The sequence below is a fragment of the Ctenocephalides felis genome, unplaced genomic scaffold (assembly GCF_003426905.1).
Source record: "Ctenocephalides felis isolate EL2017-DRISC unplaced genomic scaffold, ASM342690v1 CF-g0.4_SCAFFOLD_01492, whole genome shotgun sequence".
NCBI lineage: Eukaryota > Metazoa > Arthropoda > Insecta > Siphonaptera > Pulicidae > Ctenocephalides > Ctenocephalides felis.
This window is the reverse complement of record NW_020537646.1, coordinates 31261166-31277469: the sequence shown is the minus strand read 5'-3', so window position 1 is coordinate 31277469 and position 16304 is coordinate 31261166. Positions and strand designations below refer to the sequence as shown.

Here is a 16304-nt window from a genome sequence, read left to right as displayed (position 1 = left end):
TATATATATATATATATATGTGTGTGTGTGTATATATATATATATATATATATATATATATATATATAAACAATGTCCTGAATATGGACAATTTCGAATTTCCTTGCTCCCAAGGGCTCAAATGCTTCCAAATTGATTAAAAAAAATCTTCTATAAGTTTTAGCTCTTAATATTGTCTTTTAGATAGTGCGCAATTCAATCTAAGTTTTGTATGGAAATAAAGCATGAAAAAAATTTCAAAAATTTTAAAAATGTTTATATATTTTAACTTATTTATTTTAATTGATTTAACTTATTAAAATTGAATGTATATATTTTAATATTATATATTTATATATTTAAAACAGTATAATAAAACATGTAATACTTTATGACATTCTAGCAAAATAAATAGATATAAAATTAACATTATTTTGAACATTTGTAACATGAAAAATCCGAATCAATTTGGCTTTTGTTTAAGTTTTAAAATAAAATATAGATTTTCTTACCTTGATATCCAACTTCGCTCATATTTTCGTTGCCCTCAAAATCGTTATGATCAATGTGATCATCAATTTCGTCGTCGGATCTGGGAGGTCCATCCATTAATCCTGGTGCTCGACCAGTAAGGACTTTAATGGCGACAAAAGGATCCATGGTAGTCGTCCTCATGGATTGATCATATTCATGGGGATATCTGCGGAATGTACCATAGTCACGAGACGGAGAACCTATTAAAACAAATTAGTAGAAATATTAGGATAATTATCATAGCTTGACCAGTTTTTATTAAATTTTTATTTTATAATTTTATTTGAACAGCGATCAGAACTTATGGGTTCTATGAGCTGTTGTGATTAATATCTTACAAACTACGTTTGTTTTATTACAGATCGCAACCCAAAGAGTTGTCACATCTCTGTATGATAAATCATTATTACAATTTCTGTAATAGGGCGAGTATGGTGCAGCAATGCCGGGTGAGTGCCATTTTCACTTGGAAACATATTGCTATTTATATTTCCAAGTGAAAATCGTTGTCAATGTTGCCTGACAACAGGCTGCTCGAAGTGGGTATCGAACCCGGGACCTCTGAAACAAGTTCCGTCGCTCTTAACCGCTTACCTACGGGCGAGCTCTTTAAATTTATTAACTTCTCGAAGAAAAATTTACCTGGCCTATGATTCATATTCGCATACCCTCGTCCGCCCTCTTGTCTATTATCCCGAGATTCAGGTATCATTCTTCCCAAAGCACCTCCTCCAGGTGTATTTAAGGAAAGTCTGTTTGACCCAAAATCACCGGCCCCGGACGTGTAAGATGTTCCATTTATTAATGCTTCTGGAAGTTCTTGGTTCCAAAATTTTGTGTAATGCACCCGGTATTTATGAGCAATATTAGGAGGTACACCTAAGTTACAAGATTAATTCAACTGATTAAAATGCTGAAATGTTGTGGGACAAGATCAAAGTACTTACTAAGAAATAAATATGATTGATTTTTTGAATTGTATTCAGGCCATTCCAGATCGAATTCTCTCCAATCCAGAGGGCTCATGTGCAAGAACGATGTTTTTCGAGGAGCATTTGGATTTCTGTAATAATAAATTATCAAAGAATTTAGACCAATATTTTATTGGTTAGTTTCCGTTATCAACAAACACAATCACAGATAATAAAAATCATACATTAAAAACAAATAATTATTATTTAATAAAAATAATTTTGGGCAAAATCTCTTAGTCTAAAATTTGATATAAAAGTAAATGGTTTATAATCATATGGACAAATATTTCTGCATAAATGTATACAATTATTTTTTTGGTATTATAATATTTTTGAACTTACCCTGTTTTAACAAAATTAGTAAAAAATGTCATCACAACTTCTGAGAGCAAGGCTTCCTGCGGTAAATAGTCCGTTATAAAAGGTCCTCCTCTATATTCCACAGGAGCACCGAAGAAATAAGCCAGATCTTCACCGTGAACACTTTTTTCCAACTATTGTATATATTTGAACATAACATATTAGAAATTATTATTATAATGCACATAAAAATATGAGGTCAGAAAAGTGCTATATACTACTAACTAATAAATAGATATTATAAAATATTGAACTAATAAGAAAATTAGAAGTAAGAAAAATGCTATATACTTCGAAGTAATAATAAGAAAATTATACATGTAGGTGTTACATTTAGTAACACTCAAGATTTATTACAATACGTAATGTAAGACCTAATCTAATGAAATGATAGATTATCTTACTACTATATATAATACTATTATATTATACTATACTATTATATACGATAGATAATCTAAATATTACCGATCATACTGGAAGATCAATAAATTCCTTACAAATAATCATTACCACTAGGTTATTTCTTGCATATTATTGTATAAGAAATGCAAATGTTATATAGAATTAATTTACAAATTTTTTTTTTCTATAGGAATATTTATCTTAGTATTAAATATCTGGAATATCTACAATATCAATCTTCAATGCGAATGGGCTAAAGTCAAATCATTTGTTAATTTGTCTCCTTGAATTTAAAAATGGGGCGTTCACCCCACGTTGGAAATTACTGGTATAGATTAACCTTAATAAGGAGAACAAAATTGGGTAAAATGTGTTATTGTTACTTCTAAATCCTAATTTTGAGATTTAGAATATTATATTTAAATTAAAAGCTATAGCAGACATTAGTTTTTTAATATAATGCACATGCCTAGGCTTACCTTTAAATAAAATTATGTATGTGCAACATATATAACATTTATATATATATATATATATATATATAATATTTTTAGTATAAAATGTTTAGTATGAAAATAACTCAATGATTCCATATAGTGCCTAAGTGAAAAGAGCAGCTAACAAAAAATATATGAATAGCTTACTCACTGAAATGACGCAACATATAGATATCTATTAATAGTATTTGCATGCTGTATATATGTTTATTAGAACGGGTCACATGTGATTTTCGGATACTGGGGATAAGATACTTTGCTGAAGAAACCATAACTTCAAAATGAATTCTGATGTCCCGTGCATTGACCCAAAGATAGATTTTAAATTTTGAAAAATTCAGTTCTGGCCCATTTAGAGTGCCCCAATCTCGTCGAAATGTATGACCAACCCCCACTAACTTCGAAAGGCCGACCCACCATTCCCATCGTTCAACCCTTCCCCTTAGAGGTCTCCCATACAAAAATTGCAAAAACAACATCGTTTTTGATATTTTACTCTACAAAAAAAACGTTTTTTTTAAAACCATTTTTTTCGGATATTAATTCATACATCCACAAAAAACTTTTCTTAAAATAAATAAAATTTTTTGTTTCAATTTTTCCAATGCATTTTGTCCCTGCGCTTCTGTGCTAGCTAGAGGCTATTATGGCGCCGACATTAGAGAGCCGTGCGAAATTTTCCGGAGTTGAAACCAAAATAAACTTCAAGCAAGAATTTATATGTTTTACATAGTTTTATTCATATGGTATAATTGAATAGATTTTATAAAGAAAAATATATAGCTGATTTTTGTCATATTGAAGTACCAAAAATAATACAATTTTTATATGGGGACTTCTAAGTGAGGTCAGGTTTTTTTACCCATACAAATTAACCCGCCATAATGTATTTGTATGTATGTATGTATGTATGTATGTATGTATTGGTATATATATATATATATATATATATATACCAATATGTCCATTATACTCACATCCGCGTACGGCCCATATTGGCTGTTGTGGGCGAACACGTACATGTAAGATTGGGCATTAACTCGGGAGTGATAGTGACCAGTGAGTACAAGCGGAGCGATCACCCTGGCGTCGCTCAATATGTCCAGTAACACGTCTCGATGGGCAGTGGCCAGAGATCGAAGAGGCGATGCATCGATGTCATGGTTTATAGAAGAATACCTGAAATGAGGTTAAACTGATTTTAGATACTTTAATACAAGTTTATTTTTAATAATTTTATTTGAACAGCGATCAGAACTTATGGGTTCTATGAGCTGTTGTGATTAATATCTTACAAACTACGTTTGTTTCATTACAGATGGCAACCCAAACAGTTGTCACATCTCTGTATGATAAATTTTTATTACAATCCTTGTAATAGGGCAAGTATTGTGCAACAATGCCGGGTGAGGGCTATTTTCACTTGGAAACATATTGCTATCTATATTTCCAAGTGAAAATCGTTGTCAATGTTGCCTGACAACAGGCTGCTCGAAGTGGGCATCGAACCCGGGACCTCTCAAACAAGTCCCGTCGCTCTTAACCGCTTACCTACGGGCGAGCCCTACTTTAATACAAATAAGCCAATTTTTTGAATAGATATCACAAGCAAGATAATAATCTATGTTTTTTTTATTCTTTATTTTATTTACAACTGTCCACTTAAGGACATTGAATAAATTTGAGAAATTTACAATTCTCAGAAGTAAAGGGACATTGTATGCTAAATGGACATGTTGAAAAAATAACTCAATAGTTGTTTTCCCATTCGTTATAATATTAACTATATTTTATTGATGATGATATAATCTTAACTATTTACTCATAAATAATTTCTCATAAATAATGGTATTTCAATCTTTATCAGGAAAATTGATAAATAAAGTGGCGCTTTTCCGTTCATCCTACGTCGATAGTTCTCTTTTATTAATGAGCTTGCTAGTGAATTTGAGTGACTGTTTCTATATTTGGGATGAGCTTTTATGGTAAGCGCGTTCGTGTTCTACAAACAAATTCCAATTCATATTGAAGGTAAAATAGCCATAAAAAGACGTCTCAAAAAAAATGACATATTACTAGATCCGTCTGACAGATGAAAACTTTAGAGTTAAAAATATTCTATTCTTACGAAACAAAAATTTGTTTTTTTGTGTGTGCTTTATTAAATTTTCTTATTGTTAAAATGCTTTTTATTACGTTTGATTAATTTTCAAATATGTATAATACATTTCATTACTGAAAGAATAATTACTCGCGTATTTTACTCATACTTACATCAATTTTTTTCTAAGGTACTATTAAATGCATGGTAAAATCTCGTAACCGTAGATAAATTTGCGTTCTACCCCGAAAATGTTTACGGTTAAAAAAATAATTAAAATTATTTTCAAAATATTAAACATATTTTAATTTTATAATATTGTTCTCTTGTATTGTTGACTAAAAGAAAAACATCATATATTACCGAAATATTTATAAAATGCAAGGAGCTACGAGCAAAGTTGATACAATAATAATATACAATACAGAAAAATACGTCATAACATAATTTTTGCAATATTGATATTGATACGCAGGTATGGCTTAGTCTCAAAATTAGTAAATATGATTTAAAAATTACATTTATTTCTTTTTTTTTAACTTACTCTCTGACAGTGCTGGCAAGTGCTAGGTCCGGACGATATTCAAACCTCGATTGAAAGTAAAACCTCAAAGCAGAATCTTTATCAGCCTCTGCCATACCATGTAAAAGAGCATGTCCACTGAGTAAATGGTACGACTCTTGTTCTGTCACGCCATACAAACACTCGTATCTACAAATAATTATGAATAAATGTATCATCGCTAACCGCAAAATAAATTATTATATTTTCTTCGTATCGTACCTGCTAAATAAATTATTATATTTTCTCATGACTAGATCAGGGTCATTTGGAACAACTTGGCCGTCTACGACCGGGCCGAATGGTGTGGAGTATTTTGGAGCAGATACTCTAATCGCCATAATTTCTGAAAGCCTAGCAAATATTCATTGATTGTTATAATGGTAATTTTAGTAAATGAGTGTTTTTACATTTCATTTAATAATAATTTTCTTTTAATATGTATCTAGTACGTAATAAGAATTTGTCCAGTAGACACTGACCATCAATTTTATTTTTTTAAATTTGTTTAACATTTTATCACATTTATAAACATATAATATGATAAACTTGTTATAAACATATTTCAAATATATACATTTCAAATGAACTTTCATGTCGTTCTATACCTATTAATAATTTTATAGAATATAGATGGTTAACGAGTTACTCAAGACAAACTGTATGAATTGAGAAGCACAACTAGTGTAACCGCTTAAATAAAGGTTTTTTAAGTTTAAATTTTTGGGAATTTATATTAAAAAAACTACTTTATCAATCATTTCAAAATTTTAGGAATATAATCATACATGTTTTAAGAATACATAGCAAAATTTTTTAAGAAAAAAATTAAATATTTTATAAGTTATCGTCGATCTCCAACGGCGCAACAAAAAAAGGCCCTTTACTGCTGCAGTGATTCCGGCCTTCTACGTGAATGAAATTTAAAAAAAAAATCTCGTTAAACTAGATAATATTGTTTGTAAAATAAACTACGATAAAGAAAAAAAATCAAAAATTGACAAAATGACGGCGTTTTTAAAAAAAGTCGAATTTTACCCAAAATTTTGGTCGTTTTTGGACTGCCAACATTCTATTTTTGATCAGATCAAAAAATCGATAGTTCATTTTACGGAGAACTATATAAAGAACATGTGAAAAAAAATTTGATAGTGATTGGATCGTTCGTTTTTGAGTAATCGCTGCAACAAATTCGGAAAATGCTGTTTCGAGAAAAACGCGTTTAAAGATTAAATGATCGTTATACTATGTACTATATATTATATATACTCTTTAAATGGCTGTAACTCAAAAACGATTTAAGATATCGATTTAAAATTTTGGTATGTTATTTTTAAAGGTATAACCTATCGAAATATGGAAAAATTGAAATTTTGATTTTTTGAAAATTTCACACTAGTTGTGCCCCTTAAAATTAAATAATCACTATTGATTGCCATACTCATTTAGAAAAGTAAATTGAATGCCACACCCATTTACAACATTGTATACAAAGTTAGTCTTTTCTTTTTTTTAATAAATACGTACACACATATATATATATATATATATATATATATATATACAGTGGTGTTGTCGAGCCGGAACGCGCCGGCAAGAAAAAATATAAAAACATCGCTACATACAGAAAATGATTTAATAAGTAAATTTTATACGTTATTATTCAACTATTTTTTATTAAATGTTATTATTGTAATAAACATACATATATGTGCACAAAATGGGTTTTGTAATAATTTTTGTTTCTTTCCTTTTTGAACGGAACTGGAAAAAAATAAAAACCGGTTTTAGAACCGGTTTTTAAATTTTAGCGTTCCGGCAAAAAAATATTAGCACAAAACCACTGGTTTTATCAAAGTCGTTTTTAATTCAGTAACAAATTGAGGTGTATGAACTTCTTATAGAAAAAATAATATTTATAAATCAAATCTTACATTCATTCGTATTTCTTATATGCTAACATCTACATCATAGGTTCCTATTCATGTATTTTTATAGCCTTACGTGTGCCTATACGTTGCATTCTATACTACACGCCTTACATCTGTACCATACGCTATATTTCATTATATACTCTCAAATCCCTACATTGTATACCGAATACACCTAACCTATATCTACTATATATCCTATTACCTATAATTTCCCTTACACGCTACATTAACCCTACCGAGATTCGAACCCGGGTCCGCCGCGTGGCACGCGACGACCTTATCCACTACACCACCGTAACGCTACAATCAACCGTCTTTTTTCGCGTGTCGTCGCGCCACCTTAGTATTAATTACCTAATTAATTAGAAAATGACCCGCGGAAACAACAGTGCGTCCCATATTATATTATTAGTGGGGGTACCCGATAGGGTAGTGGTTAAGGTGCGCGACTTCCACGCGGAGGTCCCGGGTTCAATTCCCGGTATAGACAATAGATAGGTAGAGATAATACATAGAGCGTAAGGTAAACCTATATAATATAGGTGAATATATAAATTAGACAGTAGTATTTATAAGAAGTAAAAGGTATGTAGGTATATAATAAGTTAATGACGGTATAGGTATCTCACGGTATGATAGATAATAGATATCTATCTATGATATACAATAATATAGTATAATATGATAGGTAATAGGTTATTTATCATATTATTAATAGAATATATAAATTAGACAGTAGTATTTATAAGAAGTAAAAGATCTGTAGGTATATAATAAGATAATGACGGTATAGGTATCTCACGGTATGATAGATAATAGATGTTTATCGATGATATACAATAATATAATATAGTATGATATATAGGTAATAGGTTATCTATCATACTACTTGGTTAAGTCTTATAAAGTATTGTAATAAATCTTGAGTACTTTTATATCATAATAAATACCTGTAGGTATTAATGAATACAAATAATACCAGAATAAATATGATTAGTGTCATTGAAGATTATAAATTATGTACTCAATGATTCCCTCATACTTGTACAATTTAATGTATAGACTAGCTGTGTATAATAGAGTTAATTATATAAAAAGTCAATATATTAGATTTGTGAGTTCTTATCGAAATATATCAAATTTTTTGAACCGGTTTATGAACCGGATTTTAAATTTTAGGGTTCCGGCAAAAAAAATATTAGCACAACACCACTGTATATATATATATATATATATATATACATGTATATATATATATATATATGAACTATATATAATGTCAATAAAAACCTGAATATATTTTGTAAATACTAAACTCTTCATACTATGTATTGCCGCTATAACATACCTCTTTTTTCTCAAACATGCTACCATTTCCTCGTCTCTTTCACCCAAGGGACAATTTAAACTTTGGGCTACTTGCATTGTGGACTGTAGTGGGTTACTTGCCATTGCCCAATCGGATAATGCTGATCCTGACATAAGAATCGCACGATGAAACAATCCTGAAAACAAGAATAATATATTGGCATAATTATATCAAAATTATCAGATAAACTGCCTATAAAACTCAAGCACATATAACTGAAAGAAGAACCAAGACTAGAAATTGGCTCAGCATTACTGATAATTTTTTGGTGTTGCTTATGACATTAAATTCATACACAGTAAGTGGCGTGAAAATTTTAATGTGATTTAAAATTAATTGGTTTTGGATTAAATAATACCATTTGCAACGGGCGAGACCATCAGAAGGCTTGCACAGGCCGCACCAGTGCCATGACCTGCAACTGTGACAGCACCTCTGTCTCCACCAAATCGTTCAATGTTGTCTTTTATCCATTGCAAAGCCGCTATTTGGTCCAAAAGTGCAAAATTTGATACTGTATGCTCATTAATACCTGGACGCATAAACCCTGAAACATTAAAACATTGATTCAAAAATTGATTAAATTACTATAAGGAATATCAATGATAACGCAGCGCTATAATAAAATTGTTTATGATATTCGAAAAGAAAACAAATTTCTGGTTCAATTATAATAATTCGTGTTTCTGGATATATTATGACTTTGGTGTCAAATTAATCAAATTTCAAGTTCAATAAAGATTTATTACATTGCACATACGCAGCAACACAGCAAACAAAACAAGTATTATAAATTAATATAATTTATCAAATATTTAATGTTTTTTGATTGAGTAAAAAGAATGCAATATTAATTATAAACAAACCCAAAATGCCCAGCCTAAAGTTGACAGTGACGACAACCACTCTCGCATAGGCTGCCAAGACTGATCCATCATATGGATTACCGCTGCCCCATTCATAAGATTCACCATGGATGAAAACTAGTACTGGATACTTATATAATGGGCCTGTGTCTTCTGAAAATCACAAAATTATTAATAGAAGAATATAGTGTATTATTATAAAACATATTGTAATAAAAAAATCATTTCACAACACTTTTTACTGTAAAAATATTTGAGGTATGTTTTTAACATTTTGTTCATAATAAAATTAGTAACAGCTGTTTTTTTATTTATGAACTTTGTTTGATTCTAATTCTAGGAGAATGACTACATAGTTTGCTGAATATTACCTGATTCCTTTTATACATGAAAGGATTCCGAAATTAAAGATCAATTATCGTATAAAATACTTATATATTCAAAGTGTTTTGTTTTTGCTGAGTGATCGAACATTTTTACACAATATTAACTTCTGAAACCTTACCTCTACGTGGCACAAATATCAATAGTTTAACTTCATGTGTATGTTATCAATTTCTTCTCTTCATGATAAGACATGCCTCAAGTTATAGTGAAGTTATATCCTGACATTTGTATCCTTGTAAATTAGGTTTTAGATTTTAATATTGCATATAATGGTAGATCAAACAAGCAAGACATAGCTTTTCAACAGTTTGTGACCAACTCATTGGATTTCTCAACATAAAAGTCTGATAACATAACATAGCTATTTTATCCAAGAATTAGCCTCTAAGTTGGTGTATTGTCAGCATGGTGGTATATGACATCATAACATAAAAATAAATTCTTATATAATTTTTCATAAGAACAGCATTGATAAATAATGAGGTGTTTACAAGTCAAAATCTGTTTGCCATAAGACCTACATGCTACAATATATGTAAGTTCCTTGTATACTACTAAATATGCTTATAAATTTAACTTCTGATTGTATAATATTTATAATTCATAACAGTAAAATAATCATTTATACACTTTACTACTTAACTCCGTAAGTATTTTCAAACGCCTAGAACAAAATATTTTCATTCGAAATATAAATACATTTTTATTACAAACATATGTTGATGGATTTAATCGACAATGTTTAGTATTAACTTTAGTAAATAATAACATCCTTTGACTTGTTTAAAGTGAGCATATATACATAAATTCAAAATCATAACTTTGCATAAATGATTTATTTATCTACGGCTGCAGAAATACTATATGTATATATCTGTTAGGTATATATTGTTTATTCTTATTACAATGTGATATGCATTTTATTACTTCTTTGTTCTATATAATTAATATACTAGTGATAAGTATATATGTGGTCAATCAAATAAATCATATTGAAAATCAATCATAAAAATAATAGAGTAATCATATAATAGTGTAATCATAAAAAATAATAGACTAAATGCAGTAAGTGCATTGAAATTTAGCATGATCATAGATAGATACTTTGGAATATACATGTTTAGATATTCGGAAATATGAACATTTTTCAATATGTGTAAATGCTTTGAAGGTTCTACATTAATTTTGAACAATTTAGAGTACAAACAAAAGGACTGCTACCAAATTTGTTCATATACCAAAATTAGTTAAAACTTATTAAACTAAACCGCAATTAGACCAAAACCAATTATTATGAACGTATTTATTGGTTCGATAAAATAATAATAATAAAACATCATATTGTTTTGGACCATCATTCAAAATAACCAAAAGGACCAGGTTATTTTGTGCAATGTTTCAAATTAATTCATTTCCTAACCCAGTTAACTTTCTGCAAAGTTTATTTTAAATTCACAATGCGTATCAAGAGTTGTCCTAATTAACAAAAATCAATCCTCATCCTTATGTACTTTGGAATGTCAATCAACTTGGTCTAAGTATTTATGAATAAATGAATATTGATGTTCTATTAAAAGGTCCACCATCTCAACGAAATTTTAACTTGGACTATAATGATAATATTAAGTAGTAGCTCAAAGGCAGGTCCATAGTATGAGAGCACAACAAATTACAAATATGCAATTCCATGTTATTCACACCACACTAAGGCTTTATGAATAACTTAGAAAAATATAGAAAAAACACCTTTAAAAATATATAATTGCAGAGATTCTTAGCAGAGCAAGTCAGAATATTACATTAAAATCAAAATTAAATGGTTACATATAGCTCACATCTATGTAATTGTTTAATGACGAGAAAATTAAAATGGTTAATCAGATTTGTAAACGATTAGGAAAAATCTTATATAATGTCAATGTTCAATTTTTTTCCTTAACAATATTAGCATATTTGGTACATGTATGTATAATTATTTCTAAAAGTTGAATTCAAGGTGGCTGATCATAACAATTATATATTGCAATCTCAATAAGATAATTAACTTAGAACCAGCTGTATTATTTGTTTTACTTGTAATAGTTATTACAGGAGAAATCTATAAATATGAACAAAACACATTTGCTCCAATTTTTTATATATTTCCATTGTCTTTAATTTCAAGTCCAACCCTGTCCAATTCGCTTTATTAAAAACTTTTCCCGTGACTCATTTCATTATAAAACAGCGCCGCACGCTCTTTTATTTTATTTAAAATCTCCGTCGAAGTTTATTAGAGACTACAAAACCGAGCAATCAGTTGCACTACTTATTATCGATTCTGAAGACGATGGTAATTCAATTTTTGTTTTAGCATTAAAAAGTTGAAGGAGTTCGTTAAGAGTATATTTTGTAGTACTCAGAAGTTTATGGGAGAAATTCAGGGACAGCATGATATGATAGAGACCTGACAGAATTTAAAGAAGATGTTTGAAAAATTATCACTGTTTGAAAATGAATACCTTAATGTTGTTGTTAAATGTGGTAAAAGGAATAGCGGTTCCTCAAATAAGACAATAGTATATTTAAATAAATCTTGCTGTCTTAAAATTGCACCATCTGGAGGCAGTTGAAGGCGCACTACTGAGTAATATTTTAGAATAAATGTTAAGTATCCACGAATCCTCAAATATAGTAAATGAGATTTTTTGCATAAAGACAGATTGGAATTAATAAAAGAAATAAAACATGGTAGATTTTAAAATTGTGACGAAATAATTTTTTCCTATACCCAACCCAAATTACAACTTTTTGGTTCAAAATTGGTCCAGGAATTTATTAGATATTCTTTGTATCAATTTCTGAAAGTTTCACCATTATAATAATTTATTTAACAGAATCTTGAGTAATGATATCGTTCATTCTGCATTTATAAAAATCATTTTTCCTGGACCAATCGCTGGCTTTTCAGAAACTACCTCCGGCGGCATAAAACAAAATATATATATGTTTTACGATTTGCTTGCATCCTAGCGACTAGCGCCGTGCATAAATTTCTTTATTTGAAACTGGCGGACTCTCGTATATATTGGCAGATAAAAGTTTTAAAATTATTTTTGCAAAATATTACTTTCGTGGTTGCAAGCTTAGCGTTTGGTTTCTATGTGAGCATAGCTGAAGTGAAATGTAACAAATCTATTTTTTTAAAGGACCAATATCAAAATTTTAGTTTATGTTTGTTGTAATTAAAAAAACGTGTGAAGAAGTATAGGCTGAAGAATTAATTGCTATATGAGTATATTGAGAATTATAATTTATAAATTATCTATCGATTGAATGATTTAAATGAGAGTGAAGTGATGTATGTCACATGAGAATGTTATATTAAATTTTATCAAAATTTGCCGCAGAATACAAAAATGTTATTACTAGTACTATAATAATGATATACTGAATTATACAGTTTTTATACAAAATCAATAACCACATAATTATTTTATCAATGATTTTTTTTGTTAATGTTGGAAGTAGTCAATATTTAAAAAAAAATCATTTTTATACGAATAATTCAATATTATACAGTAAATAGGTATATAATAAAATTAATTTTTTTATTTGTTTATCTTTCGTCATATTTAATTTCATGCTTTATAAACTTTGTTCTCAAATTAGATATATGCAAAAATAACTTTTTTAATAATTATTACTATATCATAGTATGCAAAAATAATAACCATATTTTCAAAACTAATTAAATAAAAAACTATACCAAATAATTAAGATAAAAAAAAATCTTATAAGAATATTTAGATAGTTTTATTCGTTATCGTTTTGAAGATGTTATTTTATTGCAAAGTTACGATCGATCATCAGACATCTAAAAAACAAAGTATGTAGCTATAATTATGTATAATATAAAATATGTATAATATGGCAAAAAATTTAAGAAATTTATTATGAAACACATGCAAAAAATATGTAAGGAATATTAAAAATAGTCACGAGAAGTATAGAGCTTAGGAAAAAAAAATTATTTAAAACTAGTAGTGTATGGCAACCTGCCTTAAGGCAAATTACTAGAACTTCCCGTACCGTAACGAAATAATCGAGGAATGTTTTCAAATAGATTTTTATAAATATTGTAATATTGTCTAATATTTATAAGAATTATATAAACTGAATTGCAAAGTTGAAATTATTTGTTTAAAGTATATTAGAACAGAATTAGAATTAAAATCTGAATTATTTTCGATATACAAAAAAATTGAAAAAAAAATTACTAACAAATTATTTTTTTCCAAAAGTAATTATTTTGTTGAAACAAGTAAAAAGTACTTTGAATAATTCAAATCGGACGCTTGGTTCTCTCACAAACTGCCATTATTTGCACATTTAGCTCTGTAGGTACTTTCGAAATGGCTGGACCTGCATTTGCTAAAATCTAATCACCTGTTCTCCCAATAATTACTAATTGAAAGTTTTTAGATCATTAAAATCGGACACTCCGTTCTCTCAAAAACTCAATTTCTATTTTTTGCACTATTTGCTTTTTATCTCCGTAACGCCTGGACCTGCCTTTGCCAAAAACTAATCAACACATCTCCCTATCAATAGGAATCGAATGCTTTTTGAACCATTCAAATCGGTTGAACCGTGCGCCCGAAAACGGGGACGAAAAAACAAACACGCACACATTTCGCATACACATCCATTTTTTCTAGGTATGCCAAAATGTTCAGATAAAAAACAACAATAAATGCACAAGTTTTCGTTTTCTATTTACGGCCCATTAATACAACTACCCTACGGGAAGTTAAAAAATTATATTTATCAATCAAGTATATAATACATATCGGTATAAATTAAAATCGGTTTAGTTTAAAGTTTTAGTTTCCACACTTTTTGATATTTTTTATATTAAATGTAACAGTAGCAAAAATAACTCTTGTCACTAACAATTGCATCTCAATCAATGCGTGTGAAATGATCATTACCTAAACTGATATTTCTTCACCACTCCCAGTAACATTTTGCGAGAAAATTTAATAAAAATCCAACTCGAACAATTGAGAAATTTCTTTTACATTTTAAATCGCTTTGAAAATGTGATCTTCGATAAAACATACAAGTACATGTATATCGTTCAATTTCAGTCATGAACAATTTCAGATCCAGGAATGCAGCTATCAATTTGATATCCGTAGATATCATTTTTCGATTTTCAGTCGCAGATACACATAAGTCTCCTGCGATATGAAAATGCACAAAAAACTTATAAAGCGATGCCGTTTATCAAATATATACGAGAATTTCTGATGTCGATTCTAGGAGAGAAGAGGAAATATTTTACTTCACACATACGTACAGTAGTAAATTTGGTAATTAGTGCAAATAAACGTTTGATTGATTAGCACTTAGATATTAATTTTTACTCTAAACAGAAATCATCGATAAATAGATATGATGAAAAGTAAAACTGATCAAAATTCAACATCCAATTTAGATATTAATGATAGCCTTAAAATAAACATGATTAACTAATGTTACACTATACCAATAATTTTAATATCATAATAAATAAGTTTAGGATAATTTGCAGTAAATTTATCAACAGTATTTTACTCGTCCTGGTTTTTGAATTTCCGATTGTAAATTAAACTGTTATTATATTTTTGTTTAAATATATGATATAATTGTTAAGCAATTTGTAGTACCTGATGTAGATTACATTCTGGGTTTAGACTCATAGTAAATAGTATAAATAACTAGATACAAATCATCCCAATAATTTTTTTAGTGATTATGTGCAAATATTATTATATTTGATTTAGTGCAAATATTATTATTATTGCATCAATTTTATTAGGAAAGCTATAATTCAATGGGTGAACTCAAAATAGTTCCAAGATAATTTTATCTAGTAGTATTAACTTTTTAATAATTAATGATTATTATTCACTATATATAAATGAAAAATTCTTGATATCAAGTCTATGAAAGGTTATAATACGTCATGTTTAAAAAAATCTCCAAACCAACAAATACTAGTATCGATGATATTTTTCTAAAAATATGAATAATTTATATTTATTCAATAGTAAGAGTATACACAGAAGTATTATTATTAAGAATGTATAGTAGTGAATTCAGTTTTTACATATAATTATTGACTTGTATCATGATTAAAACATAAGTCTAGCTATTGGGCTGCTTTTCTATTTTAATTAGAAAACAAACTTGCAACTAATATGGAAATTATTAATATATTTCTAAATTTTTCCTAATGAAATTTGTTTGTCATTAAGCCATTTGATGTATCTCAATGAGGACTATTATTTGTCCGATTTTTTTTGGCGA

The 16304-nt window shown here is 28.6% G+C and overlaps 1 protein-coding gene across 1 annotated transcript in view; it reads right to left on the bottom strand.

Annotated features, from left to right (window-relative positions):
* LOC113371119 overlaps nt 1-16304 on the bottom strand; it is an 87876-nt gene that overhangs the window by 14298 nt on the left and 57274 nt on the right. The window contains exons 3-14 of the mRNA XM_026611764.1: nt 9901-9917; nt 9582-9711; nt 9074-9262; nt 8695-8851; nt 5635-5766; nt 5395-5562; nt 3727-3928; nt 1841-1981; nt 1769-1776; nt 1461-1576; nt 1156-1392; nt 492-713 (exon numbers count right to left, since the gene is read on the bottom strand). Coding sequence (XP_026467549.1) covers nt 492-713; nt 1156-1392; nt 1461-1576; nt 1769-1776; nt 1841-1981; nt 3727-3928; nt 5395-5562; nt 5635-5766; nt 8695-8851; nt 9074-9262; nt 9582-9711; nt 9901-9917 — 1719 coding nt within the window. The remainder of the gene's footprint in view (nt 1-491; nt 714-1155; nt 1393-1460; nt 1577-1768; nt 1777-1840; nt 1982-3726; nt 3929-5394; nt 5563-5634; nt 5767-8694; nt 8852-9073; nt 9263-9581; nt 9712-9900; nt 9918-16304) is intronic.